The sequence below is a fragment of the Manis pentadactyla genome, chromosome 5 (assembly GCF_030020395.1).
Source record: "Manis pentadactyla isolate mManPen7 chromosome 5, mManPen7.hap1, whole genome shotgun sequence".
Classification (NCBI taxonomy): domain Eukaryota; kingdom Metazoa; phylum Chordata; class Mammalia; order Pholidota; family Manidae; genus Manis; species Manis pentadactyla.
The window spans coordinates 40,678,745-40,706,609 of NC_080023.1; the positions used below are offsets into that span (position 1 = coordinate 40,678,745).

The following is a 27,865-nucleotide window of genomic DNA, read 5'->3' on the forward strand; positions in this document are numbered from 1 at the left end:
GCTCAGAGGGACACTAGAAATATTCCTTTGCGTGGAAGTAAAATACAATGTGCTCCTCAGGGCTCTAACTTACCACAAAGATTTTTCAGTTGTAGTTTCTCTGTATTAACAAGAATTATTTATGTTGATTCCCTAAAGCGGCAGCAGTACTTTGTCGTCCCAATCATTTTCCATTTGTGTAAGCCACATGTCAGGTATTTCCTTCGTGCCAAACCCAGCAGTGCACAGGCTTTTTAAAAAGTAATTCATTAGTTTGGAAACAGGAAGTGACAAGAGGTAAATGATCTATTTCAATTTGCTCTCATAGGAAATAGCTTTTATTTCTTTGCCCCATGGCCCCTTTCAATTTAGTGTATGTATTTTCCAGAAAATTCTTATCATTTTTTTTGCTCGATTCAATGGGGAGCAAATTTCAGACGATTTTAAATCACAAATGAAGACTTCTGAGTCTTAATCTCTACTTTTTTATTACAGCTAAATATAGAAATCAGGCAATACCAACATCTCTCTCTCTTGCCACTGTTCTCATCTCAGCATTTTGTCCAACCTTCTTTATTCTCTGCTTTCCCAACCCCCCAGAGATTTTAATTTTGTTAAAACGTTTTTACTGCCACTGTGACTCAAGTCGCTCAGCAAGCTGCAGAAACACAATGCCATTTAATATTCCAGCCACAGCCCAGACAGTTCCACATCAGGTCATCTGGAGCAGAGCTGTTGAGGCTGCTTTATGCCAATGATTGGCAACACCCTTCTGCTGAAAAACACGCAGCAGGGAAAACCAGCTAGTGGGCTCTGGACAGCAACCCGCTCTCCACATCCGCCTACAAATCAAAGCCAAGCTAGCAGAAGCGAATGTTGTCACCAGATGACAGTATAACCCTAACACCACAGTCTTGATTCCCTCTGTGTTGGCTGGATGGGATACATCTATTCATTAATCCATCTGCCCATTCATTCATGTATATTCAAAGTGAGCCTATCTCAGGATAAAAAACATGCAAAAGTAGCACTTGGGACACAAAACCGCACTAGCACAGCTCCTGCTACTAGTGTCTGTTGGAGAAGGTAGGCTTCCAAAAAATAGTTATGGGTGAAGGTCATAATGGTAATCTGGGAACCCAAAGAAGATAGTACCAGACTAACATGGAGACAAGAGGCAAGTTAAAGGGGCTCACAGGGGAAATGAAATTTGAAGTACAGTTCAAGGGATGAACAGGATTTTTCCCCATAAAGGAAAGGAATGGAGGTATTACTGGCCAGAGAAACATGCATGTAAAGGCCAGAGACTGATAATAGCAGTTAACTAGGGTAAAGGAGAGAGGAGATAAAGGATTGGGAAGAGAGAATGAATTCTGTATGTCATGTTTGCAATATCTATGGTGGTTTTAGGACTCAGATGAGATTTGGGGTTAGCAATAGAGATTTGGGACCCAATGCCTACAGTTCAGAGCTAACGCCAGGTGAGTTAATGTAATCACCTAAGAATGTACAGAGTGAAAAGGAAAAAGAGCCCAACACTTAAAGATATGACTGAATAAGGGAGTCTGAAAAAGAGTATAGAAGGTCTATAAAAATAGATGTGACTTAATGACATGCCTGAAGAAAAGGAACACACAAGGGAGTCTGAAAAAGAACACAGCCAAAAAGAATATAATTTGTATAGGTATGGATTTATTTCTATTTACCATTCTCAGGACTTATCATGCTTCCAGAATCTGGATTTGTGTCTTTCTGCAAGTCTGGAAAATTCTTAATTATCACATTTTAAAATGTTATTTTTTGCATATTCTTTCCTTCTGAAATGCCCATTAGATGTGTGGAGCGATTCTGCTTAACTCTATTGTGGGCTTTTCTATGCCTTTAAAGGAATGATATATTTTTTGTGGCATATCTGGGTATTTTTTGTAAAAGAAGGATTTTCAGTTTGCTGAGTCAGCCATATTACCAGCAAGTCCATGTGTAACAATTGCTGTAAATCTGAACTGCCAATTCATGTCTGTTTTCCAGTTCTCTGCCATAGGCTTCAGAATGAAAATTCATTTGTGTGTTTGTCTCCAACTGGACATTCCAAACATCCTGTACCCAACACATCTAAAACCTGAGTCTCAACATTGCTATTGCCTATGTTCTGTATCTCAGTTAATATCATTACCATCCTCCCAGTCTTCCAAATTAAAGCCTAATTTTCTTTGTGTCATCTCTCTCCTTCACAACAAATGCATCTTCTCCTCTCAATTTCTAAGCTTATTCTCTTTCATAAGCTACCATTATTTTCTTCTGTCATCATCATAATAGCCTCCTAGCTTGACTCCCTCACTGTTCTTTATGCCTGTTCATATCCACTTACCCAGAGCTTCTGGAAGTGTCTTTCTGAGTCTTGAATCTCGATTTGCCACTTCCCTGCATAGAAAATTTAGAAGACTGTGCATGCGTATGCACACTTTGCATACATATATTATATACACACATGCACATATGTGTCATATATATTCCAAAATATCAGATTCTTTGGAAAATACATTTATATTTTGGTCAGTTAAGAGAGAGCCTAAGTCTAAGCTAATCTGATAAAAATACTAGTACCAATTTTTAATGCTCCCATCTCCAGCCCTCATTAGTCCTGTCAACATGATTTTGCAGAAGTGATGGGGGAAAAGCAGTGACCTTACTATCCCCCAGTAAATATTCTAGACAAAGTAGGGTAATGGATAACAATGGCAGATACTGGTAAGCAGCAGTCATGGGTAATAATTCTCAGATCTATTGACTGGCAAGACTAATTCAATAATGAGAGTGAGAAAAGAATACATGAAATGTAAAATTATTAACAGACCACAGTCTTGACTTAGGATCTCATGAAACCAGCATTCATTACCATTCTACTAACATATCATTATTTACTAAGGTTAAATGAGTGAGCAAGTAGTTTTTATGATTTCTTATATAATGGACAAGAAGTTTTAAATTATTCCAAGAGAAGTCTATCTTTAAAGAACATTTCAAAATAACCCTTCTGAAATTCAAAAATGTTAATGCTCTTTTTACTTTGTATGGAGTAATGGGGAAAAAAGCCCAAATTCAAACCAATTAGTGGAGTCTACTTTTAATAAAACTTCTTTTTTTTAAATCACATTTTTGCTTTTTACTGTGTTGTCTGATTACTTAACAAGAGGTAATTTTTCAGTTGGGAGCTTTGGAAAAATGTCACTGGAGATTTTTTTCAAGTTTAGATCAAATAATTCCTCAGTTCAATATCCTGCTAGAGCTTTGTAGACATTGTTTTTTCTTTTTTCTTTTATCAGATGACAAATGCCTCCTGATACAAGACTTTATGCCATGCCAAGATTGCTATGTGAAGTCCCCAAGAAATTTTCCCATGCATCAAAACATCGAAATGTTAGAACTTCCACAAAGCAAAGGACCTCTTGTTTCTCAGGTTAGTTGGCAGTAATAGGAAAGTTAAACAGGTGAAAACCAGGATGGAACTGATTAAAGAGTAGAAGATTAGCAGCAAAGAGAAAAAAAAACAATCTTTCCATGTAAAGCAATCCCTTATTGTAAAATCATTGAAGGGATATGTGGAAAGCTGAGGGTTTCTCTGGTACAGACTTTGAGATAATATGGAAAGAAAGACCCAGACTAAATCAAATCTCTACTGATGGTTTTTTGGTAATGACTGGGAGGTGCACAATTGCATCATGTGGTTTGAGAGCAGATAAGTTGGTACTTTTACAAAGATGACTGCTTTATGTGGATCTGACATGCAGGATAGGCAGGGGAAAGTCACAGGCCAAATTAATCCCAGAACTTTTATGGGAATTATTGAGAAGTAGGCATTCTCTTTCCATGGATGATTCTAAGCTGGTAGAATATATAGGTATCCCCCAGTTTTCTGAAGTTTGTTTTATGCCACTTTGCTTTTATGAAAAACCTACATCAGTACCTGTTTTCACTAACAGAAAGAAATCCAAGGAGTATTTTTGCTTTTACAAAAAAAGGTGAAAAGCAAAAATAGCATTTAGTGCTTGTTTTGCAGCAGCCATTAATAGGGCCAGCATGCACCCTGAGCAGCAGCTCTGTCCCCAGAGCAACACTCTGAATCTCAGCAACAAGCCACCATGGCTTTGGCCTGTGTCTCTGAGCACCTGTGCTTTATCTTGATTTATTTTGTGCATCTGTTAGTTAGCAAGATGTGTTCTAAGGTATCAGAACAGCCTAAGAGAGGTTATTTTGGAGGTCTGGGAATGCTCAAAACATTTTCCACATAAATTAATGGTCATTGCTTCTTCAGCTAACAAAAGGTTTCAGATAGTGGGGGAAATCTGTTACCTGAAATTGCAGAGTCTCCTTGTGGGGAAAGCACACAGGAAAATGAAGGTGAGAAAGAGGAAAGCAGAGCTGAGAAACGGAGGGAGACTGCATCCTCATTTTAACCTGGGAGCCACCATGCCTGGAGATTTTTCATTTTCATGAGTCAATAAATTATTCTGTTGGCTTAAAGCTATATGAGTTAGAGTTCCTGGCACTTCACTTGAAATGATCCTAATTAAAATAAAGTGTCCAGATGCAGAATTGCATTATCAAATTGCTTTCCCCAGAAGCCGTATCAAGTACCCTATCACCGTCAAAGGTGTTTCAGTACTTCTTCCATTGCATTTTCAGAATTAAATGTTTCTTTGATAGTCTTTGTCTATTTGGTTTTTAAAAAAGATTCATGTTGTGTGTTTATTTAATTACGAGTTAGGTTAAACTTTTTATTTAATAGAGTAAAATTTTCTATTGTAAACTGTGTCATTTCCCTAGTCTTCTCTATCAAATTATCACCTATGGATTGGTTACAGTTATTTACCCTTTGCTATTTATGTGGCATGTATGTTTCCTCTGGACTTTATACTTTTAAAGTAACACTTACACTTTTTCTGATTATAAAATATATTTGTGGCAGAAATTTGGAAAACATGGCAAAATACAAAAAATAAAAATAGAATTCACTTTTAATACCACTGTGACTTAGTTATAGTATACACTGGAGAAATTCTCTTTAACTTTATATGTGTTTAATATGTTTACTAGAATATAAGTGTATGTGTGTATGCTTATAGCTTTTTGACTTGTTTTATCACTTAAGATTTGTATCACAGTAATTTCCCCCTTGTCATTACATAATTCTCTAAATAGGTCTTGGACCATTTTAGGAACCTGAGGAAAGTCATGGACTCATTTTTCAGAAAGAAAAAAAAAATCTGTATACAGAGTCGTTGATACGTTATTTCAAGGAGAGTCTCAGATTTTTCCATGGGCTTCAGATGAAGAACTCTGGTTCGTGGTTCTAAGCAGGATCCACAGCCCCTGCATAGCAGTCCCCTGATTAGTGCACTCTAATTTATTTAACCACACGGCATCTGGCTCAAGGGTAGAGACTTTGGGATCCCAAAGGTTGGGATTGAATTCTAGCTCTATCCCTGAGGGAAGACATGGCAAATTTCTTATTAAGCCTAATGTAAGGATTAAATGAGGTGATCTACATAAAGGCTTAGAAGATTGCCTGGAATATAGTAAGTACTCACTGTAGCTCTCATTTTTAAAAAAATTACCTGATTGTTTCCTTATGATAAATACCTAGAAACAGAATTACTGGATCAAAGAAGAGGCTCATCTTAGGGCTATGGAGGCAGCAAGAATGGAGTGGAGGCAGTCAAGGAGGTTAAGTGAACCAGGCCAGTACACCAGCTTGCCACACCTGGAGAATGAGCGGTTTCCTAATCCTGGGGTTGGCTCCTAAATAGTGAAGGAGATTAGAAAGGAGAGGTAAGAACATCTGCTTTCTTTACAGTGACAGTAACACATTAGCAGGAGAGAGAAAACATCTGCAGGCCCCAAGAAGCCCTCAAGACTGAAGGTTTAGCATGATCATGCTGATTTACAAACCAGGCCCACCCCTTTCTACTTTGCACTCTTCACCCATTGCACAAACTGCCTACCAGATCCCTCCCCAAACCAAAAGAGGAGCTAGTTGGATGAGTTTGTCTGCCCATAATTGCTGCTTATTTAATCTGATTGTGGATTTTAATATTCTGAACACAGGGAGGGGACAAATGGGAATGGTGCCTGCAGAGCTGGCCTCCAGCTCGTCTCCTGTCACTTGTGTTCTTGGCTTGTCTCATCCTGTGGCTTCAAGGATGTAAAGGCTCAGTAGTACCTCCTCCAGGTCTGTTTCTCCACATGTCTCCCCTGAATATATCCCCTTAATTAAAGTATTTGGGTAGCATGTTTCATCGTGTATCTAAATCTTTCTTGTGCATACATAAGCCTAAATGAAAACTGAGAATATATTTAGTCACATTCCACTTTCTTCAAAGCTCTACAGATGTTACTGCATTATTTTCTTGGGTTTACTGTTTTGGGAAAATATGAGGGCATGTTGTTTTCCTAAATGCTGGCAGAAGCTTTGCCTGCATGGAATTTATCATCTAATAGAGAATAAATAAATTATTTATTTGCAATGAAGAATGCAGTATGCTGTGAATTTAGTCTTATTTTTCATATTCTCTGTACTTTCATGAAATTTGGGTAGGAGAAAGTATAAACACACGAGCACAGTCCACCACTGGGAAACAAAAGTCACCCAGTGTCCTGTGGCATCAGAAAAGGGGGTAGGAACAAGTCCCCAGGTAGAAGCGACTCTACGATCTTGGCTCCATGCAGACTGATTTTGAACTAAGACTTCAGTCTAGAAAGTCCTACCACTGGCTTTCACAGTTCAACTGGCTTATCACTTCATGTTCCTTCCAGACAGTTGAGTCAACATTCCCAAGAACTCTGGGTTTGATGTGTTTGGGGATAAGCCTGTCTGAAGCAGGGAATCTCATCACTTCATTTCTTTTCAGTCCTTTAATTCTAATGCCAGGACTACACTCATAACACCATAAATCAATGGCCCCTGAAATGTCCTCTCTCCATCTGCCAATCACTTTCAAAGTACACATTTTTCACGGAGCTTTTTCTTTGCAGAACTCTTCACTGCACTCTTTAACAGCACATCGCGGCGCACTTTCAGCCAGGTACTTGGAGGTTTGGTTGATAAATCTATTCACTGTGCCTCAGATTTCTTAGCTGTACTGAGGAGCGGTATCTGTCCCAGGGCTCTGCTGTGAGAATCAAATGAAGGCACACACACTGCACAAGACCTGGCTCAAAAACCGCCAGTATCATCGCTACTTTGTGTGCTTTAACTGGGAACACAAAAATCTTATTTAAAAACTGTTGGCAAATTAAAGCTAGACATTGTGTCTTGCTACCAGAAAGCCTCTCCTAGTAAGTCAGGCACCTTTCTCAATGCTCAGGGTTGTAGGGTATTTGCAGTGTATACGGTGTTATGCATGCATGGGAAAGCTTCCCCCGCACCACCCCCGCCGTGTGTGTGTGTGTGTGTGTGTGTGTGTGTGTGTGTGTGTGTGTCCAGCAGCGAACTTGATCAGCAGCCAGGCACGGTTTTTCCTTCTTCTTGTCCTTTGTCAGGTCTTTGTTCCGCCCCTGGCTGCACTCTCAGAACCACTTACTGGTGATTCAAAGGAGGGGACGCGGCGGCGGGGGCGGGCCTGCCGGCGCAGGGGCTTGGCGATTGGGTCCCCCGGGGCTGCGCGGTCTTAAGTGCGGCCGAGCAGGCGTCGGTCGCCCACCGCGCCCGGGGCCCACCTGCCGCGCCCAACGCCGCGGAGAAGTCAGCTGCGCGCAGCCCAGGCTTGGAACGTAGCCTCGTTTGGCCGCTGCGGACGGACAGACGGGCGGGCGGCGGCGGCCCCCGAAGGACGGAGACAGGCGCGCGGCCGGACGGAATAGAAATCGCAGCGCGGGACGAAGGCAGTCGCGCGGCCTCCCGCCGACAGCAACATGGACGGCACCGACAACGCCACCCTACTCTTCGCCGCGTCCTCCCTGCAGCCGGGCAACTACACCCTGTCACCCAACGGCAGCAGCCTGAGCCCCGGCCCGGACTTCCCCGGCGCTCCTGCCTCCAGCGCCGGCCCCAACCCCGCGCTCAGTCTCGGGCCGGGTCCCAGCGTCCGTTTCGGCCCCGGACCCTCTCCGACCCCGGAGCCGACGGCCGGCCTGGGCCCTTCCGCGGGGGGTCTGCCCTGGGCCCCCCACGAGACCCCGTTCTGGGACACGCCGCTGAACCACGGGCTGAACGTGTTCGTGGGCGCCGCCCTGTGCATCACCATGCTGGGCTTGGGCTGCACGGTGGACGTGAACCACTTCGGGGAGCATGTCCGCCGGCCCGTGGGCGCGCTGCTGGCCGCGCTCTGCCAGTTCGGCGTCCTGCCGCTGCTGGCCTTCCTGCTGGCCCTCGCCTTCTCGCTGAACGGGGTGGCCGCCGTGGCCGTGCTCCTGTGCGGCTGCTGTCCCGGCGGCAGTCTCTCCAACCTCATGTCCCTGCTGGTTGACGGCGACATGAACCTCAGGTACGGAGCGGTGTGTTGCTCAGGCATCTCCCTCGTCCCAGCCAACCGCCTTTGCAGCCGTGGGTTCAAGACGCGGGAGAGAGGAAGGAGAGGCGGTTGGAAGGAGGCATGGAAGAGGGAAGAGGAAAGTGGAAGATGTTGACGCCCGGGCTTTAGGAGTCGAGGCAGGCGTGAACAGGTAGTGCTGCGGGGGAAGATCTAGACCGGGACGGGGCTGCTCCAAGGGCCTGGGGTTTCGCCCGCCGCACTCTTACCGTCCGCCCTGAGTGCTGCGCTCCCAGCCCAGCCCCCTGCCCTTACAAGACAAAGGGAACTGGGATGCCAGAAGCTGGGAAGTCGTCAGAAATGTGAAACAAAATAGGGCTTTGGGCCTCCAAAGAGAAAGTAATCCCACAGATAGGACAACCTAATTGAGTTCCACCCAACAAGTAATATTTGGCAGCGTTCCAGTGCTTCTTAACAGGGTGCTTGAAGGGTTAAAAAAGAACCGAAAAGTGGTCCTTACCCTCAGAATCATCCAGACTATAGCAGCTCAATAGGCTTTAGAAACCCCACCCCCAAGAGCAGTCCTGAGTGTATTTTGTTACCCTGCTTAGACGTGATGCTCCCCTGGCGCTGCCCTGGGAGGAAGTAGGTTTTCCCCAGACTTCAAGCTGGGAACGTACTCGCTCTTTCTTTCTTCTCTACCCAGTGTGCAGGAGAGGCCCATTGCGATTTCTGTTCACTCCCTTTTCTGCAGCATCATCATGACCATCTCTTCCACGCTTCTGGCCCTGGTGTTGATGCCCCTGTGCCTGTGGATCTACAGCCGCGCTTGGCTCAACGCCCCTCTGGTGCAATTACTACCCCTAGGGGCCGTGACCCTGACTCTCTGCAGCACTCTCATCCCCATCGGGTTAGGCGTCTTTATTCGGTACAAATACAACAGGGTGGCCGACTGCATTGTGAAGGTAAGGCCCCTTTTCCTTTTGCATACTCTACATATTCTTTCCTTTACACATTTTACATCCTTAGAGAGTCCTCGGTCTCTGACCCAGCGCTGAAATGCTAAGAAGCTTGGGGAAGAGGGATCAGGAAGAAAAGGACTGGACAGCCCTTGCGTGGATGACCAACCAACCAGACAAAAAGTTTGTGCCACAAAGAGTACTTCCACCTTTTGAACTTCCAAAAATGACGGCTTTAAGACACATCTTAATTAAAAACAGCATAAGAGAACTATTAGTATTCACAAGAGGAAACATATCATGGGGGGAAAGATGAAAATTCAATTAAATGGCAACATATTTTCCACTAACAGATTGTGTATTTACTAAAAATCAAAGCAGGTAAAATAAAATTATTTTAATAGAATTTGTGTAGTGTTTAACAATATAGTAATGCATTTCTAAAACTACACATTACTGTATTTTTAAAAAGTGGAACTCTAATTCTGAAAACTGTAGAGGTTTAACATGTTAATTTTCTAAAAATAAGTGCACACTGATAAGATCAAAAGTAATTTAAAAATTAAATCAGGGCAATGTAATGAAATACACAAAATATTGGTTTTAAAGCACAAAATAAAATTGGGCCCTGGAAAAATAATGCAGAATAGATTGCCCTTACTAAATTTGTGTTTCTTTTTCCTTCCCCATTGTAGTAATTCATATGGTTTCTACAGCTCATAAAGGATGGGGATTTCTATTATTTTGTGCAATATTTCCAGTATTGCTTTATTTTTTTAAAAACTGATGATTTTTGTAACTGTAAAGATTTCATAATAGTTGAATGGAGAACAAAATTTAAAGATTTGTAAATTAAGCATTCTTTGAAAACTCTGAAATAGTAGTAAATAAGGGTAAACCACAAACAGGATTCTCATTTTAGGAAGTTAGCCAAATAAAATATGTAACTGATTACTGTAAAATGCACAAATTCCTTTCAACAAATGAAGAGTAAAAGAGTCACTCTGTTTCAATTATGTAGATTTAAGAAGACATAATCTTTTCTGTTTTGCCCATATTAAAACATATTTTCTAAAGTAATCTGACAATACAGAGGGACTTCTATTAGTATGAAAAATAGAGGGTTCTTTTATGCACATATATTTATCCTTGAGTAAAAGAAAGTATGTTCTATAATAAACATATATCCTGAATGTATTATGTATATGTAAATATGTATACATGCCCATAGAGAATCTTCAGATGCACTAAGAACTTAGTAAGCTTAATTATTAAGCTAATACTATTAATGTGATGCCATTTACTATAAAATCTTAGGAATTCTAAGATCAAATAAGCTATGCCCATGCTGAAAGCAGATAAATAATTAAATAATAAAAAATTTAATAAGATTACTTAACTTTGAGTTTAAGGTGAACCTATCCCTGTTTCTGGACCAGCACACAATAAGGTATGCCGTGTAACATTTTTATATTTTTGCAAACACTTTAAAATGAACAATCATGAACAGTCAATGTCAGTGAGCACCCAAATGATTTAAAATAGTGCAAAGGAAACTTTGGAGCCAATATTTTTACAATGAAGAATCAGATTTCCTATCAAAACTTTTGATGTGGATACACTTTGAAAACTTAATATAAGAAAAGATTTTATTTATAATCATTTGGTTTCTGCAGTTGTACATTTGTAGTATGAGTACCTAATATAATAATTCAATATCTTCTGGGGTAGACTTTTTTGACCAGCCCAGATAAATTTTAAATAATTTTTAAAAGTATTAAGTATATGTCAATCCCACAGACTCTAAAGTGGTTTCCTCCCAGATATCCAGGGAACACCTAAACTTTTTGGGTCACTTCTCCCATCCTCTTCTCTAATGAAAACAAGCTAACTACTAATCTGCCTAGAACTAGGAAAGGAATTTTTAGGTTTCCACCTTCCTATTTACACAGTTTGTCTTACTTAAAGGAGTGAAATGTACCAGTCAGACATCAAGGTGACACAAGTCAGTTGTCCTTTATCTAAAATCCATCTATTATATATAAGAATTCCTAGGCATCATTAGAGACTTATAGGTGGGAAATTTCTCATGAACAGATGAAAAGGGAGGAGTTGCAAAATTGCAAAGAATTCCTTACATCTTAAATTTTTTTCTCTCTTACATAATCAAAGAGTTGGTAATTGTTTCAATGTTGCTAACAGTTCTCTGAGATATAAAGTATTTTGCAGGTTAAAAATATCACACACTAAGTTTCATCAATATTAATAGACTTCTATCTCACGTATAAAACCAGAACTAATTTCTTATGGAAAACATGGGGTCCTATTCAGAGAAAGTAATGTCCATTTGCTCATTCCGTTCATTAGACCATACTTGGTATGTTGGGCTCAGTTCTAACTGCTCTGTTTTTAGGAGACACATTCACAAATGAAACACATGCTCAGAATAGTCAGGACTCCACAGCAGAGTTATATGAAAGTCTGGGGACAGTTTGCCTGGAGAAGAGTAGCCTTTCCCTCATCACTGTTTCTGAAACTTCTGAAGAGCTGTTTTACAGGAGCAGTCTGAGCTGTTGTTGCTCCTGAGAGCCTATCCAAGACAGTGGCTAGCTGTTATAGAAGGCAAATTCTCACTATATATAACGACAGGCATCCAAGTACTTAGAGCTGTCCAACATGGGTCTGTCTACCTGACAAGGTGACCTATCCATCATCAGAAATACTCTTTCAAAGACTATGGCAGAGAGCCTCATTTTGTGTAGTCAGATTAGATGGGTCTCTTCCAAGAGCCTGGGATTCTCTTGCCTAATTCCTCTTTTGCTATCTTATTTTTGATGGCTTGTCTGTCTATCCATTTTCTCTTGCTAGGTTTCCCTGTGGTGTCTGCTAGTGACGCTGGTGGTCCTTTTCATAATGACGGGCACGATGTTAGGACCTGAACTGCTGGCAAGTATTCCTGCAACTGTTTACGTGGTAGCAATTTTTATGCCTTTGGCAGGCTATGCCTCAGGCTATGGCTTGGCTGCTCTCTTTCGTCTTCCACCCAACTGCAAGAGGACTTTATGCCTGGAAACAGGTAGTCAGAATGTGCAGCTCTGTACTGCCATTCTGAAACTAGCCTTTCCACCAAGACTCATAGGAAATATGTACATGTTTCCCTTGCTTTATGCCCTTTTCCAGTCTGCAGAGGCAGGGATTTTTGTTTTAATATATAAAATGTATGGAGGTGAAATAGTGTACAAACGAGATCCTCTAGATGAAGATACAGATATTTCCTATGTGAGACGAAAAGATGAGGATATGGCAGACCCTTCCTATGGCGCAATGCAAATAGATAATTTAATAATGATGGAAACCACTCAGACTTCTCTCTAAACATGGAGATACACAGGAGCTTCTGTCTTGCTAAACTACAGCTTCATATTTATTGTCTCTGGTAGTGTTCATGGTTTACATAAAGGATAACAATTGGTTCACATTATCATCATGTAACAGTTATGATCTTCCCATTCTAGGGGTGCATTGTAGCAACCAAGTGTTTTCACAAATAACAAATCAATGTCATAATATAACTTGCACCTGGGGCTGCTGACCTGAAGCCTGAACAAATGTGTTTTTCGGTTTTCACCATTACCAATTTCTATGACTGTTTCAAATATGTAAACTCTTAGAAAACAGGGTCTTGGAAATGTAGAATTCTGGTGCACTATCTTATATGAGTAAAAACAAGCTATATTTGTAGAGCATAACAGTTTACTGTAACTTGTAAAAGAAAATGTGTGCTTGCTCATTTTATGAATACCTGATGATGTTGAATTTTAACCTGTACTCAGAAAAAGCACCAAACAGTCCAATTAAACAATGGAATATAGTTTTTTATTGTCAAACTTGTATCAAATCTGAAGAAAACAAATACAGTAATGTACTTGATTACTTGGTATCTATTAGTAATGAACAGACAACATGTTTCTAGCAGACAAGGCACTTTCTTTTCAACTGGAGACTTGATTTGGTCTTGGGCATTTATGTAAACACACCTCAAGTCAATTTATCATTTGGAGGGATGATTTGGTTAGGAAAATTTCTAGAACTACTCTCCACCCCAGAGTCGACCAATAGTAATCAGTACCTCGTGACAGTCAACAGTACCTGGTGGTTTCCATTTGCGGTGGGGGCGGGGAGGACCTGCTCCAGCGGAGGAAACAATTAGCCGAGATACGGATGCCAGGGCTTTCCCTCTACACCCACGGAAGGGTTCGGTGGGTAGACTTCTCAGAACAGCTCTCTCAGAGACAATTAAATAACCTATAATCTGAGAACACAAGTAACAGGCCCCAAACAGTCCCCAAACCTTCGCGTTTTTGCTCACTAACTAGAGGTGCCCAGCTTCGCTGCAGCTTCCCTGGCGGCGAAGACACCTGGATAATCAAGGTATGGGGCCCACCTGGCTCAACCAGTCCGGGTGATAGTTCTCCCTCGTTGGTATCTTCTTCATCTCGGGCAAATTCACTTAGAAATCAGTTCTCGCATCGCAAAAACCGCGATGGCCTTCTGTCCAGATCATCGAAGGGGATTTGTGCCGACTTTCGTGTGTGGAAATTTTTCTCACACGTAAAGGCCTCGGCGGGGGCGCGGGACACCAGCCAGGGTGGGACGTGCGCGGCGGGCGGCGCAGCGCGGGGAGCGGCGGCGGGGCGGGCGCCGGGCCGCCTATTTAGGGCGTGGCGGCGATAAGGGGCGGCTGGGGCTGCGCTTATGGCTGCCCTGGGGGACGCGGCGCTGGGCCGTCCCAGGTACCCGGCGTGCGTCCCTTACTCAATCCCGTACCCCTGTCCGCCGGCCGCCAAGGGCAAGGGCAAGGGCGCGGCGGGCGGGGGCTGTCCTCCCGCCGCCTCCTCCTCGTCTTCCTCTGCCGGGGCGGCCTCGTCGTCTTTCCCGGGCTATGCGCAGCTGACGGCCGCCGAGTACTTCGACAGCTACCAGCGGGCGCAGCTCATTGCGCTCCTGTCGCAGGTGAGCCCGGGCTTCACCCTGCGGCCGCGCAGGGCCAGCAGCCGCGACGTGGCCGTGCAGGTGAACCCGCGCCGCGACGTCTCGGTGCAGTGCTCGCTGGGGCGGCGCACGCTGCTGCGCAGGGCCCGCCGCCCCGGCCCCGGCCCCGGCCCCGGCCCCGAGGGCTCGGCAGGCGTGGGCGGCGGCGGCTCGGCGTCCCCGCAGCCAGCCCGCCGGGGTCCGGAGCAGGGCAGCTCCCCGCGCGGCGCCCCGCGGCCCGTGCGCTTCCCGCGCACTGTTGCCGTGTACTCGCCGGTGGCCTGCCGCCGCCTCACCACCTACCTGGAAGGGGCCGAGCCCGCGGCCGGCGAGCAGAGGTCCGGGGCGCCGGAGGGAGAGCGAGGGCCACCACCCCCGCGGCCCCGAGGCCCCGAGGAGGGAGACGTGCTGGCGAGGAAGGCGCCCCAACGGCTGCTATCCGAGGAGGAGGAGGACGAGGCCCAGGCCGCCGTGCTGGCGAGCTGGGAGCCGGTCGACGGGCCGGGGCTGCAGCCGCGGGTGGCCCGGGGCGGTGAGGCGGCCCAGGGGCGCGCGCCCGGGCATTCAGAGCATCCTCCGCTGGCGGGGAGGACCCAAGACGCCGCGGGTGAGAGGTTGTCGTCACGGAGCCCAGAGTCGGGCAAGGAGCGCCTGCGCTTCCAGGTGAGGCCAGAGGTGGTCAGGGGACCTGGCCTGCAGCGCAGGGGAGCCCCGGGGCTGTGGGTCTCCTCCCGGTTCCCGTCCCTGTCCTCGCCTGCGGCTGCCCCGGAGGCGCCAGGCAGCATTAGGCATGCTGCCCGTCTGTGTGCCTTTCCGCAGACGGTAGCCTTTCTTCAACAGTAGGATTCAGTGAGCAACGCCCGGTGGTTTGCAGTGATTGTAAAACACTGGCAGGCGCCGGAGACGCCCTTTTAACTTATTTCGAGCCTGTTTACCTTATAAAACTGACCGTGGGTACGTAGTCCAGGGTTGATTCTGCACTTACTTGAATGATCTAGTCTTAGTATTCTGCAGGGCATCAGAAAGTGACTTTGCAGGCAGGAGAGCTGATTCCCAAGGATCCCACTCACATTTCTGAATTAAGTATGGTAAAAAGCCCTAACAGTTTACTACCCGGGTCCGCATCAGCTCTACACTGATACTTGCCTGAATTTCTAAAACTTCTAACAGAAGCGAGAACTACTTAAATGCCTCGCTTAGGATCTCTCCTTGCTCCTGAAAAGCACTCCTATTCAGAAACTTAATACTGGTAAAGAATTTAGGCTGTGTGCGTTGCTGTCCGGAAGTGCAGCAGGCTTGGAGGGTCAGTTCACACTGGCTGACCCGTCAAGGGCTGGAGGATCCTGAAGGACACTGAGAAGTGGTAGGAGGCTCAAAGGAGTCCTATGGGGTCTCTTACACAGCACCCCTTTGCCCTCAGAGTTGAAGGGGGTGGGAAGGAAAGAAAGAATCAAGACGTTATATAACAGAAGCTAGGTAATGTCTACACCATGTGATATTAAGTCATAACCTTCCTGGACTTCAGTTTACTCACCTGTGATATTGCCCTCCGTGCTCTCTACACTTCCTGCCAGTTCTAAAGGCCTATATCCAAAAACTTACAACTTTTTCACTGGTAAAGAAGAGAAGCTGAAGAATAAGGCAGAGCTAGTTTAGTTCATGTCAAGTATGAATTATGGTTTATGCTCAGTTTAGATTCCTAGTACTACTGTTTGTAAATTGAACTAGCAGTGTAGAGAACTTAATTTTGGGTGAACATCTTAAAATGTTTTAGGATACAGTCTATTCCTTTTCTTCAGCTTAACAACTTCCATATGTGTGTGTTCTAAAATCAGACCGGATCCTACAGAGAAAAGGCCTCCCTAGAGAATCTCAAAGTTCAAAGAACCCTAGACACTGGGCATTTCCCTCGCTTATCCGAGGGAAGCCATGTATTTAGTAATTTGCTTTATGAACCAAGCTAATCTGGCATATAGACTTTCTTGGGCCCATGCTTGTTTATCTGCTTAAGCCATTAGCTTATCTAGTTATTACATTCTAGAGGCTAATATGAACCTGGTCCTCCTTTCCTCTGTGATGTGGGATGAAGTTGATAATTGTAAGTATCAAATAGATCCTTCCCAGCTTCTGAAATGGATAATTCAAATGGCATGTTGGTTAAACTCTGATGTCCTTTTGTTCAGTTCTTAGAGCAGAAGTATGGCTATTACCACTGCAAGGACTGCAAAATCCGGTGGGAAAGTGCCTACGTGTGGTGTGTGCAGGGCACCAACAAGGTGAGAAGTACCATGGAACCGATGTCTTTTTGACACCGGGGGCTACAGGGTTGTGCTTTAAGTGTTTCCTCTCTCATCACAGGTTTACTTTAAGCAGTTTTGCAGAACTTGTCAGAAGTCTTATAACCCCTACCGAGTGGAGGATATCACCTGTCAAGTAAATCGAATGTTTGCATGTCATGTCTGAACTGGGTAGTGGTGGTGAGGGTCTTGGTGTCGTTTCTTGAATATATTTCCTAACAGAGCCTAGGTTCCCAGTGCCCTCAGGTTCTTGACTGATTTTTGATAGTAATCATAGAAATAACTCCACTGGGCAACAGGACCGTGGCAACAGTTTCCTTCTGCCCTTGCAAATCTTGATCATGTTAATGGCCTTAGAGACTTACCTCACTTGCAATACAGAAAAATGTTTGCCTTACCTGGCATTCAGTCTAGTGTAAGAGAAAGAAAACTGAGAAATAGAATACCTTTCTACTACCATGAGGTGGTAAAGGTAACCTATTCTGCCCCGATGCTTTTATGAAGCAGACACCCAAGTTAAAGTATTTAGTATGAGCATGGAGTTTTAAAGTTTCTTGCCTGAGAGCTTGCAAAAGATTTGTTTTAAAGTAAACCTAAGTAGCCTAACTTTATGGGTTTAACTGGTAAGATACTGCTTCTTTACTATTAAGCACTGCCCTGTTGTCTAACTAAAGTCACCCGTCACCGCACATGGAACCTGACTTGCCAGTTCAGGCGGCCTAGTCAGTGCACTTGATTTGGAAGCATGAACATCTTGGGGTAGTTGGAGAGAAACAAAGCAAGAACAGCTGTTTAGATTCACTTATTTAGCTCATAGCAGAGTAGGGTAAGGTTCTAAATATTCCTTCACCACTCTGCTCGTGGCTCAGAGCTGCTGCTTGGCCTCATGCCTCAGCTTGAGGCCCCTTACAGCAGGTGGCAAGGTGAAGACAGCCATGACCCAGGCCGGCCCTAGGGCTTGCTACCAGTCATACCCTCATACCTTAGGGGAGGGGAGTTTGACCAGGAAAGCTGCTTGCTTGTTCTCTACCCTTCAAGTGCAGGAAAAGACTTCCTTTTCAACAATCGTATTTCAAAAGAAACTTCACAATTCAGAACTGAATCCTGCATGACATGGGACTCTGACTGCCTGTTAAACTCTTTATTCCTAACCCTGTCACTGCCAGAAGGGCTGTGGACAGAACAGGACCAGCACAGGGCCGTGCCTTAGAGTACGTTCAGTAAATATTTGAAAGGACAAGAAAAATAAGTTGGAAGTGCTAGTAATTACCAAGGGTTTATCTTCTGTATGTGCCTCTCATTTTGATTTTTCAGAGCTGTAAACAGACTAGATGCTCCTGCCCAGTAAAACTTCGCCATGTTGACCCTAAGAGGCCCCATCGTCAGGACTTGTGTGGGAGATGCAAAGGCAAACGCCTGTCGTGTGACAGCACTTTCAGCTTCAAATATATCATTTAAGTGGATGTTTAAAAAAAATTCCTGGTGGACATGTGCTAGTGGAGCAGACAAATTAGCTTTTTTCATGCCCTTCCTCTCCCTTCTTGAAATACTTCATGAAAGGCTGTACTTTTTACAAAGCCTTTAAATAAAAGTATTGCAAAACAATGGATAAATCGCCTAAAACCTTATGTTTTTGAAAAGTCCAGGAGAGCTTGTGTTGTGCTTGCCGCTTTACCTTTATTAATATTCATTAGAAGGGCTCAGAGGTGTGAGGTTTATGGCTTATGGCTTATGTGGGTCTTTGGGCTGGAGCTTACAAATAAGTTATTGATTAACAAACCATCTAATAACCAAAATAAGCTTTCTTCTGGGGAAGGAGGCAGAGACCTGCTTGGTGTATGAGGGGACTGTTGGGGATAACCCAGAGTCAGAACCCTGAGTGGCTGGCTAGCTGTGGGGGAAGCTTCAGTGCCACTGGTGCCCTCAGTTTAGTAAGCAGTAAAGTCCTTGGCAGGGGAAAGGCTGTGAACTAAGCTTGTTCAGTCACGGTTTCACAGATGGGGTATAGATGGGGACTGGAACAGGGTGACTTAGGCAGCTTCTAGAAGATGTTAGCTTCATCAAATGATAACAAGGTTTCCTGAATGTCCTTGAAGAGTTCAAGTTAGTTGGACTGAGACAACTTGAGCTTTTGTTTTTATTGGCTTGCAGTTCTAGACCTGGAAGCGGTGTTTTGCGCCATGTACCAGGGATTCTCATCCTCAATGACCTTTGCTGCATGATGGCTGAGAGAGCTCTGAAACCCTGCTCCGAGGGCTCTCCTAAGTAGGGATGGCACTTCTGTAGCTTTAGGGGATTCTGATGAAACCAGAGTTGAAGCCTGTTGGTTTAACAGTTATAGAAACCACCTAGCTGCAACCAGGTGCTAATTAGGCTTCCTAATTTTCTAATCCTCCTGTTTAAGGTTAACCTTTACTCCCATAGAGGGACCATACAAGTAACATCTTGGATGCTTGTGCATAGACAAATATGAGAAATAACAGAACCTGGAAAGAGTTCAAGGCATCTAGAACCCTTAGAGCAAAATGGAAAGGCCCTTCTGCAAACATATGGACTTGTAAAAATGCAGATTCCTAGGCTCCTCTCCCCACTGAATCACTATCTGGAGGTTAAGCATTTATAAAGACCCTGGATGTTGCTTACGGAATTGAAGTGTGAAAACCACCAGTTGAGTCAGCCTTGCACTTACTACAGAAAAACGCAGATAATGGCCTCTGCCCTAATAGTTTCTAGGGTAGTGGGTAGATGGTCATTATTTTCTGCATTAAAAAAAGGTAGAATGGAAGTTCTGCCATGTGATTGGTATGAAAGAGTAATCTAAGTGCCTGTAATAAATAGGGGATCAGGCTTAGGGAAGTCAGTAAAGCTTTGCCTAACAAATGACATTGCAGCTGACCTCAAGTTTGGATGAATTTAATTGGACAAAGAAGGAAAGGAGAAATTTTCGACTAAGGTAACATGTACAAAGGCCCAGTGGTTGAGTATTCTGGAGGACAGGGACGGGCATGTTGACAGGTGAGATTGGAAGGCTCAGATTGGGAGGACTTTTTAGACCTCACTCCAGAGGCCTGGTCTTTGTCATCAGTTCACCAAAAAGTTTTAAAGCTGTGGTGGATACAGTGACATTTCACCTTTAAAAAGAAATGGTCATTCTGGCTGAACAGTGGATGCCTGTAAGCCAGGAAGGAGACTTGTGAAGATCAAATGAAATGGTGCTGGGGTCAAAGGGAGAGGAACAAGAACTCTAGGGATGGGTGAAAGTGATGTTCTGTTCTAACCCTGTTGCCTCTGATGTGGTTGAGGGTAGAGAGACGGAAGGAAATTCATTGGATTCATGTGGTATGCAAGTGGCACATACTGCGCACTCAAAACACTTGTTGAATGAACGAGGGAATAGAAATAGACATGTAGTGTATCCTGAGGCTATTAATGTGGGCAGTTTTAATATTGTTTGCCACTTTCCTACTAGAGCAGCTACTCTTTCAAGTGAGGAGGGCAAGGTCGGAGCTGTCGCAGGCGCTCAGGCACTGGACAGAGCGGTGCCCTTCTGTTGTAAGGGTGGTGGTAACAGTGGGAAGGCACTGTCACTGTGGATGAGCACAATTTATAAAGTGTGATTTTTATTTTTTGAACAAGATTGAGAGGCTAGAAATATCTCTGGGTGACAAGTACCTCTAGTTTTCCGCATGTTCCCTGTTTGCTAAAGTGACAGTGGCTTACTTTGAAAATTAATAAAATGCCGTAATGTAGTCACACTGATTCTGGTACCTTCTTTTCTTTCACTTAGGTTATGCTGATGTGGTATATGAGCTGTTCTTATGAACGAGGGAAGCTTACTCTGGCTTTGGTGAGTTTGTTTCATGAGAATGTTTATCCTAGACTTATGGTAGTTTGTACTACACCCTCTATTTTATGAGTAGATGTAGAAAATATTTTCTAAATTGTGTAAAAAAATTCTATGGCTATTTTCAAAGCAGCATGAAAAACTGCCAGATTTCTTCTCTTGGTGTTATTCTATGAACTTACTACTTAAAATAATGAATTTAGTGAGCAAAAGGAAAAGGCTGAGCAAAAATTGGGCTCTGATTGGAAGTAAAGGTGTTTAATAAACATTTGATATGTTTTGTTAAATGTAAACTTTGGAGTTCAGAGGACGAGTAGCAGAGAAGTTCAGGTTTTAGGAAAATCCAACTGCAGGAGGACACTACTAATCCTGCATTTGCATCTTGCTTTCTGAAGGTGTATTCATTTTCATTACATTTTTAATAAACTTAGTTACATGTACATGAATATGAAATTTCAACTGTTTGAAAGGTAAGGTTTGGTTTGGGTAATTTTGTTCTCAGGAAAATTTAAGAATAATGAAGGTAATATTTGAAAAGTTTCTAAATGATTACACATTGTAATCATCCTTTCTCAAAACACAACACAAACCAACAGCTACAATGCTTTTTATTTTAACAAAAAGGATATATAAGGAAGGTGAGTTAAATAGGGGACGGTAATAGAGGATGTAAAGTGTGGTGTGTCGCTGGACACCGTCCCTCTCTTCCTGCCCCACACCCAGTTATTAAATAATTTAAAGGACACCATTTACAGTACCAGAACACCATCAAAATAATTGTTTTTTTTATCAGGGTCAAAAAATACAGTGATTCTGAATGTGCCGTGACCAGTTATGGAACTTTACAGGTAATATAACTATACTCAGCAGTCCAACAGGGTGCACAGTGCCTTCAATCAGTGCACTCGAGCATAATTACATTTCTGGCAGGGTCCACACCCCCAAGAAAAGGCAAAGCCAAGCATTTCATCTCTACATTCTAAACCCTGGAATCACAGAGCCCAGTTTAAAAGAAGAGTCACAGTGGATAAGAGATGCATATACAAAAATACAAGGTGTTCCTTTCAGATCAGAGGAATTGTGGGACTACATTCATTTCTTTTACAAAATACTATTTAAAAAAGGACTGCGAATCCAGTTCATGTTCTGCTGTGGGCTTAGACAGTGAGTGAGTATGCTGCATGTTTTGGTAGTCAGTCTTCAGGCTTCCTTTCATTTTCCCCCAGAGCCCCAGATTCCTTTAGGGTGAAACACATTGAGTCCTGAATAAACACATAAAAAATGCATTCACATCTCTCTTCTTGAATTCTGCAAACTTCAGAGCCTGTAAGTCATGTATCTACCATCAATGATCACAACTTTTCTTTAGCTTTGCACAGCTGTTCTTGTATAACAGTGCATTGCACAAATGTACAAGAAGATACTGGTTTAAATCTATACAGTTTCTATACTTATTATGGAATAAAATAAGTTAACTTTCCTAATGAGAACAGCTGATGAGCAGCATACATCTTTATTTTACATTTTAAAGTCTCTGCAGGCATCTACTTTGGTTAGTTATCAACAATTGTAACATAAGCACTGATCAGAGAACTGAGCAGCATTCCAATAACGTTAACAGATATATTATTTCTTTTCGAAATACTGGGAAAGCCCAGTTTTAAAATATTATTAAAATGTTCTAACATTTACACACTATGAAGAGTTAGATCTAATAAAATAAAATTTCTTCAAAAATAATCTTGCAGTGCTCTTTTAGGCATGCTCTGAAACGTTATCACCAAACATCCATACCTTGAAAATATGACTATCACAGATTCACACATCCCAGCTCACACACACAGAATTCCTTATACAGACTAAAAAACAAAACACCCACACCCTATCCCATATGTTGAAAAAAAATCAATGTTTTTTGCAAATTAAATCCTTCTGTGTAGAGCTATTCGACTAGACATTCTGCATGTAGATGATGAAGCATCAGTCGTCGGTTATGGCTGCTGGTAATCCAAGCAGCTTTGCAGGTTTTCAGCTAAAATGAACCAGCATTGATTTCAGCCTCATGACACCTGCTTTACAATGTCTCAGTATTAGAGGCCATTATTGCAAACATTCTTAGAATTCTTTCTCCAGAAAGTAATGTATTTGTATGCATCACTTTTAGCCCTTTTCTTTTCACATAGGTTAATTAAAAAACTCCTTCTTCATACAGTTACTGTGGGAGGTATTGGCAGCTGTCCAACAGTTATGCTTTTTTTCCTTCTGATCTTTGAGTCTGACATTCTTTTTTACCTGGGTAAGTGTGACATTAGTTACACTATGGTCGTGAATGCTGCCAGAAAAAGGTATCAGTGAATTGCAAGGGTTCATAAAAGGTGCTTGTTAATATTCTTAATTTTCAGTTTAGTTTCTTTCCTAAATGCCTGAAGTTTCTCAGAATCCAGTGCTCACCAAATTTCCAATTGGTTTGGCCTGTGCTAGAAGTTGGTATGATTGCACCATGCGTAGAGACTCTCTTATTTCCAGATTAAGTTCCATCAATTTGTAGTTGGCTTCTGACATGTCCAGGTCAGAGCCTATAATCGCAAAGCTTCCTGTCTGGCCCAGCGTCTGGTGATGGAAATATATGTGTAACAGCGTCTGCACAGGGTCATCTTCACAACTGCCAAAGATATCACTGGGCCAGAGAGACCTGAAAATACATGGTACTTTTAAGTCCTGAGGCTCATTCAAGCACTTACTGTAATTAACTGTGTTTTGAGTTAATTCTTATAACAACAAAATTTCCTTGTGAATCAATCAATCATTGAGGATTTTTTAATATTTGAACAAATATAGTAATGAAAGTATTAATGAAAATTTTAAACCAGGGTCATTTCAGTGGTTACTGTAGAAAACAACAGTCATGCTTTCCAAATTGTACAAAGATGTGATCCTACAACATCAAATGGAAAACCAGACCCCAGTCATTGTAAACCCCCAGTCTAGGTATAAAGGCAGCACCTTTAAATCTCTTCATATCTTACCTGAAAGCTTTTACTTGTGCTACAGCAGATATAAATTCCTTATTTTTCAAAGTTTCAATTAAAGAATGAATGGCAGTTTCGATAGTAGCTTGCGCAGCTTTGGAAATGTCAAGTTCTTCATTTTCTGAAGCGGACTCGGCTTCTTTCAGAATATCCTCCAGCTGGGCAAGTTCCTCGGACATGTTGATGACCTAAATCAAATAAATATACCTTAAAAGGATCTGTTTGTATATTCAGTAACAAAAGAGCACTTACTTGGGTGTGAAGATGCATCTGATGGTAGTATTTTGTTTTACAGATTATTTTCAAGTGTTAAACTTGGTAAAGACAGTTAATATTTCAAGTTTTCTATTCAGTAGGGATAAATAATTTCAGCCACCAAATAGTAGTCTTTAAATACTCTTAATAAACCAATAGGTTGTAATAAATAGAACATTATGTTGTAATAAATGAAACAGGCTATAAACAATATTTATACACATGTGACACATACTACATCTTAGATAAATACATTTACCATTATGGGGGAATCATGAAAATTTTGACAGCAAAGTATATCTTAAAAGGTTATTTACTCAGGGTATTTTATATAAACCAGTATGTGTCTGTATTTTAGAAAATGATTTAACCATTTAAAAAAGTTAAGTAATTTCCCCAGTGATAGTCTTAGTGCCAGTGGTTGACAATGGGGGAAAAAGACTACAAAAACTATCCATTACATGATTTCGAACATTTAAAGTGTTTCTGACGTGTTTGTTTTTCTGTTGCGAGAACTATGCAAACACGTAGACAAGATTTTATGTCTTAACTGATGTGCTTTCCTTGACTTTTGATTATAGGTGATCAGTTGCTGCTACTGTGACCTTGAAGGTCTTGAAGACTATTTGCTATCTGCTGACTTATTACTAATAGGTCCAGAAATAGCACATCACATCAAAAAATAATTTGGGGTGAAAAAAATGATTGGATGTGACTTTTTGACTTAAACTCTCCTACAAGGAATATTTGTATTACACGTATTTTAACTTTCTAGAACCAGTTGCTGATGCCTACTCCAACTAAATATTTACCTCTGCTTCATTTTTTATTGTATTTACTTGGTTGATAAGTTTACAGTAGGCTTGGAACAGAAGCAGCAATTGAAAATGCAATTTGTATAACCTTCGGCAGAGCTCCAGCTCCTAGAAATAAATAACATTGCATTACATTTAGGTGATATTTTCCATGATATTTGACTAGATAACATATTTCCAATAACAATTTATAAATAATTGTTAAAGTTGTCCTGGCATTTATTTTTCTGTGGTAAGCAAGTTAATATGGTATGAAGCTGATGAAAGACAGGTGAAAGATGCTTTGGAGACTGGGATTAAAATAAAAATTTAAAGACTGTTGGTTACATAATTCATTTTTAGCGTGAAGCATGTTTTCACATTAGACAAATAGAATTTTTCACCAGGCAATATATAGGATGCTTTAAAAAGGATTCACTGTTACTTAAAATTTTACATGCATAATGAAAAAAATTTATAAATGCATATAGTTTTGTCCCATCATGATGTATATATCTCTCATGGCAATTATCAACAAGTTTTACAGCAAAGTAAAACTGGGTAACCTCTTACCTAAAAATGAATTCATCTTTCTAAGAAAAACACTATAATCTCACTGAGACAATGAAATTAGGATATACACTTCGATTTTTAAAATTAAGAAATTTAAAAGATGTTAGTTGTACATATTAATTATAAAATCAGATTATTATAGGACCAACATTTCAGATTAGGGCTATGCAAAACTGAAGCACACACTTCTCTTAAAGTAGTCCAGGACAAAACATTGCTAGGTCACAAGTGGACAAATGGCAAGTGAAAACCAGTTTGTCTGACATGGATAAGTAGTCTATAAGTTAAGACAGGTCACTTACTGCTAGAATTTCCATTTGCTAAAGCAAGAAGGTGATCGGGTCACAAAAAAATACAAAGAGAAAAAGACCAAGAATTAGTGTAAGAAATCATTTTAACTTGGGTCACAGCTGTCCCAGACTAACTGAAGAACATGTAATCACACCCCAAAGAAAAATGTATGATGCTATGTCCACAAAAAACTTTTTAGACATTTACTGTAACAGGGTGTTCTTAATTCTGACAAATGGTAACTAAATTATGTTTAGGCTATCATTTATTTCTTGTGTGAAAGCTTACAAAGAATAAAGCAACTATTTTTTATGCAATCTTAGGAAATTGGGCAATTATGATGGTCTTCTAGGTTTTTATAGCCTTTCCAAAAAATAAAGCCAAATGTCATGATACATTAGTAAAGTGGAATATTTCTGGTCAGAAAAAATGAGTTATTGTTACCTCTGCTCAGAAAAAAAGAATTGGCTTATAATCTTATATAATAATTACCAGTGCGAAGATTACCTCTGGTGTGGCTCATTCTAAGTTTCCTACCCTTTACTGTCTAATTAGGTCCTATGTTGAAACAATTGGTGACAGGTGGTCAGAAGGTAAAATATTGAAAGCAGATGTGTTTTAAATTGCATTCCAAATGTAATGTAGTAAACTTCAGAAATCAAACAAGATAATGTGTATAAAATATATAATGAAACATAGTTTATGGACTTATTTAAATTTAAAAATATTTACATAAATATCTAAGGCAACTTGGTCCCAAGTCTCATTAATGGAAAGAATGACTTCTAAATAAACAGTAATTGCCATAGTGTAAATATTGTTTCTAAATTCTCCCTTTTGAAGTCTGCTTTTCTAAATGGTTTCTTCTGAGGGACTGTTTGTATAACATTTATTCCTATCAGTTTTGAAGGGATTTGCTAAGCAAAGGTGAACTTTATTTAGCTCCATTTAGCTTCCCATAAAGTACACTGATAGCCATTTGGTGAACACTGGTTGACCACAATCCAATGTCAAACATATTAGCATAACTGAATTTCCGACGTTTTATTTCATGTAGTTTTTCACGGAAACTAACAATTATCTGAGTTTTAAATACTTTTTATCACCTCTGTTAGCATAAATAAAATAGAACTGATTCTATATGTATATCTCCATAGCCTCTACTTTGGGAAAAAGAAATCACTGATAAGTTTATGATCACCACAACTACTGGAAATAACACAAATGTAATTCTATAGCTCTGAATTATCAGAAATTAAACTGAATATGCTAACTGCACAATGTCAATTACTGCTGTTTATATTGAAATTTGCATGTACATTCTCTTTTAAAATAAATATTGATTGCTTATTATGCAAAGACTATAGTGGTACATGGGGACAGACAGTAGATAATGTATAGGAAGGGTGCCCACTCTCAAGGAGCGGAATATGAAAGGAGAAACATATACATTATTAAATGTACAGTTTTAGTTTTCACTTAGTAGAAAACTCAAGCTACATTAATTGGCTTAGACTCTTCTTGGAGATAAAACTCATTTTCTTCAAGGTAGAAGGGATATATGAAATCACTTGGTCTAACCATCTAACTTACCTAGGAAAAAAAGCATCTTATATTTCCTGCTTAAGCCATGATGTTAAATAGTGTCAAAGACAATTAGAACCAAAGGATCTACTTCTAGTCTACGGTTAATTACTTGTTTGTTTCTTTTCTTTCTTTACACAGATGATATGACAAATTCTTTTTATAGTGCAGGATTTAGAATCAGCTTTCCTAGATTTGAATATTTAACTATTTACTCACTGATTTTAGATAAATTAGCTTCTGTGAGCTTCAGTTTCCTCAACTGCAAAGTGGGGATAATGATAGCATCTACTAGCAGAGTTGTAAGGATAGCGATATGGTGGTGAAATGCTTAGCACAGCACCTAGCAAATAGTTAACATATATTGAGAGTACAACACATTTATTTTCTCAACATTTCAGGTTTTTAAAAACTTCAAATTTGTATTCTATTAATACAATAACTTCTACAGTGACTGGAAATCCATAACAATGCAATCAATATTGAAAAAGATTGGATTTATGATGTCAAACACAGGCATTCATTTTAATTGATGAATGCATCTTCCTCATATGAAGTTGCACACCCATTAGAATAATTCACAGGTCTCAATTTATCTTCACTTAATATAATGTTATACATGTACACATTCTCTAAGAAAATATATTAATATTATTTTCACTGAATTTATACTATAAAAATATAGTAATTTATCCAATCAGAATTTCACTGTTAGAAAGGCTAATAAGAATGTATATAACACACTCTTAGGTTTGCTTTCC

The 27,865-nt window shown here is 41.2% G+C and overlaps 3 protein-coding genes across 14 annotated transcripts in view; 2 read left to right on the plus strand and 1 right to left on the minus strand.

Annotated features, from left to right (window-relative positions):
• Positions 1-7,749: 7,749 nt before the first annotated feature.
• Positions 7,750-13,336, plus strand: SLC10A4 (solute carrier family 10 member 4). Its single transcript, XM_036892568.2, has 3 exons — positions 7,750-8,462; positions 9,202-9,412; positions 12,275-13,336. Exons 1-3 carry the CDS (start codon positions 7,891-7,893, stop codon positions 12,779-12,781), a joined length of 1,290 nt encoding a protein of 429 aa, XP_036748463.2. The 5' UTR covers positions 7,750-7,890; the 3' UTR covers positions 12,782-13,336.
• A 130-nt stretch (positions 13,337-13,466) lies between these two features.
• Positions 13,467-27,865, plus strand: part of ZAR1 (zygote arrest 1) — a 48,580-nt gene continuing 34,181 nt past the window's right edge. Inside the window, exons 1-5 of one of the 5 annotated variants that reach the window (XM_036892569.2) lie at positions 13,467-15,100; positions 16,621-16,713; positions 16,796-16,870; positions 20,522-20,581; positions 24,444-24,681. In XM_036892569.2, coding sequence (XP_036748464.2) covers positions 14,162-15,100; positions 16,621-16,713; positions 16,796-16,870; positions 20,522-20,581; positions 24,444-24,548 — 1,272 coding nt within the window. In that variant the 5' untranslated portion in view covers positions 13,467-14,161 and the 3' untranslated portion in view covers positions 24,549-24,681. Of the gene's footprint in view, positions 15,101-16,620; positions 16,714-16,795; positions 16,871-18,048; positions 18,552-20,521; positions 20,582-24,443; positions 24,682-27,865 lie in introns of those variants that run through there. The other 4 variants (XM_057502205.1, XM_036892571.2, XM_036892570.2 and 1 more) reach the window with 4 other exon arrangements.
• Positions 21,171-27,865, minus strand: part of FRYL (FRY like transcription coactivator) — a 295,403-nt gene continuing 288,708 nt past the window's right edge. For 5 of the 8 annotated variants that reach the window (XM_057502200.1, XM_057502204.1, XM_057502203.1 and 2 more), the window contains 5 exons: positions 25,532-25,549; positions 24,675-24,785; positions 23,605-23,795; positions 23,030-23,270; positions 21,171-21,840 (listed from right to left, as the gene is read on the minus strand). In XM_057502200.1, coding sequence (XP_057358183.1) covers positions 21,772-21,840; positions 23,030-23,270; positions 23,605-23,795; positions 24,675-24,785; positions 25,532-25,549 — 630 coding nt within the window. In that variant the 3' untranslated portion in view covers positions 21,171-21,771. Of the gene's footprint in view, positions 23,271-23,604; positions 23,796-24,674; positions 24,786-25,531; positions 25,550-27,865 lie in introns of all 8 variants that reach the window. The other 3 variants (XM_036892565.2, XM_057502202.1, XM_036892566.2) reach the window with 3 other exon arrangements.

Coding starts and splice junctions, on each gene's coding strand:
- SLC10A4 (XM_036892568.2), top strand. CDS start 7,891: ATGGACGGCACCGACAACGCCACCCTACTCTTCGCCGCGTCCTCCCTG. Junction 8,463..9,201: donor GACGGCGACATGAACCTCAG/GTACGGAGCGGT, acceptor CCTTTTCTGCAG/CATCATCATGACCATCTCTT. Junction 9,413..12,274: donor TGGCCGACTGCATTGTGAAG/GTAAGGCCCCTT, acceptor TTCTCTTGCTAG/GTTTCCCTGTGGTGTCTGCT.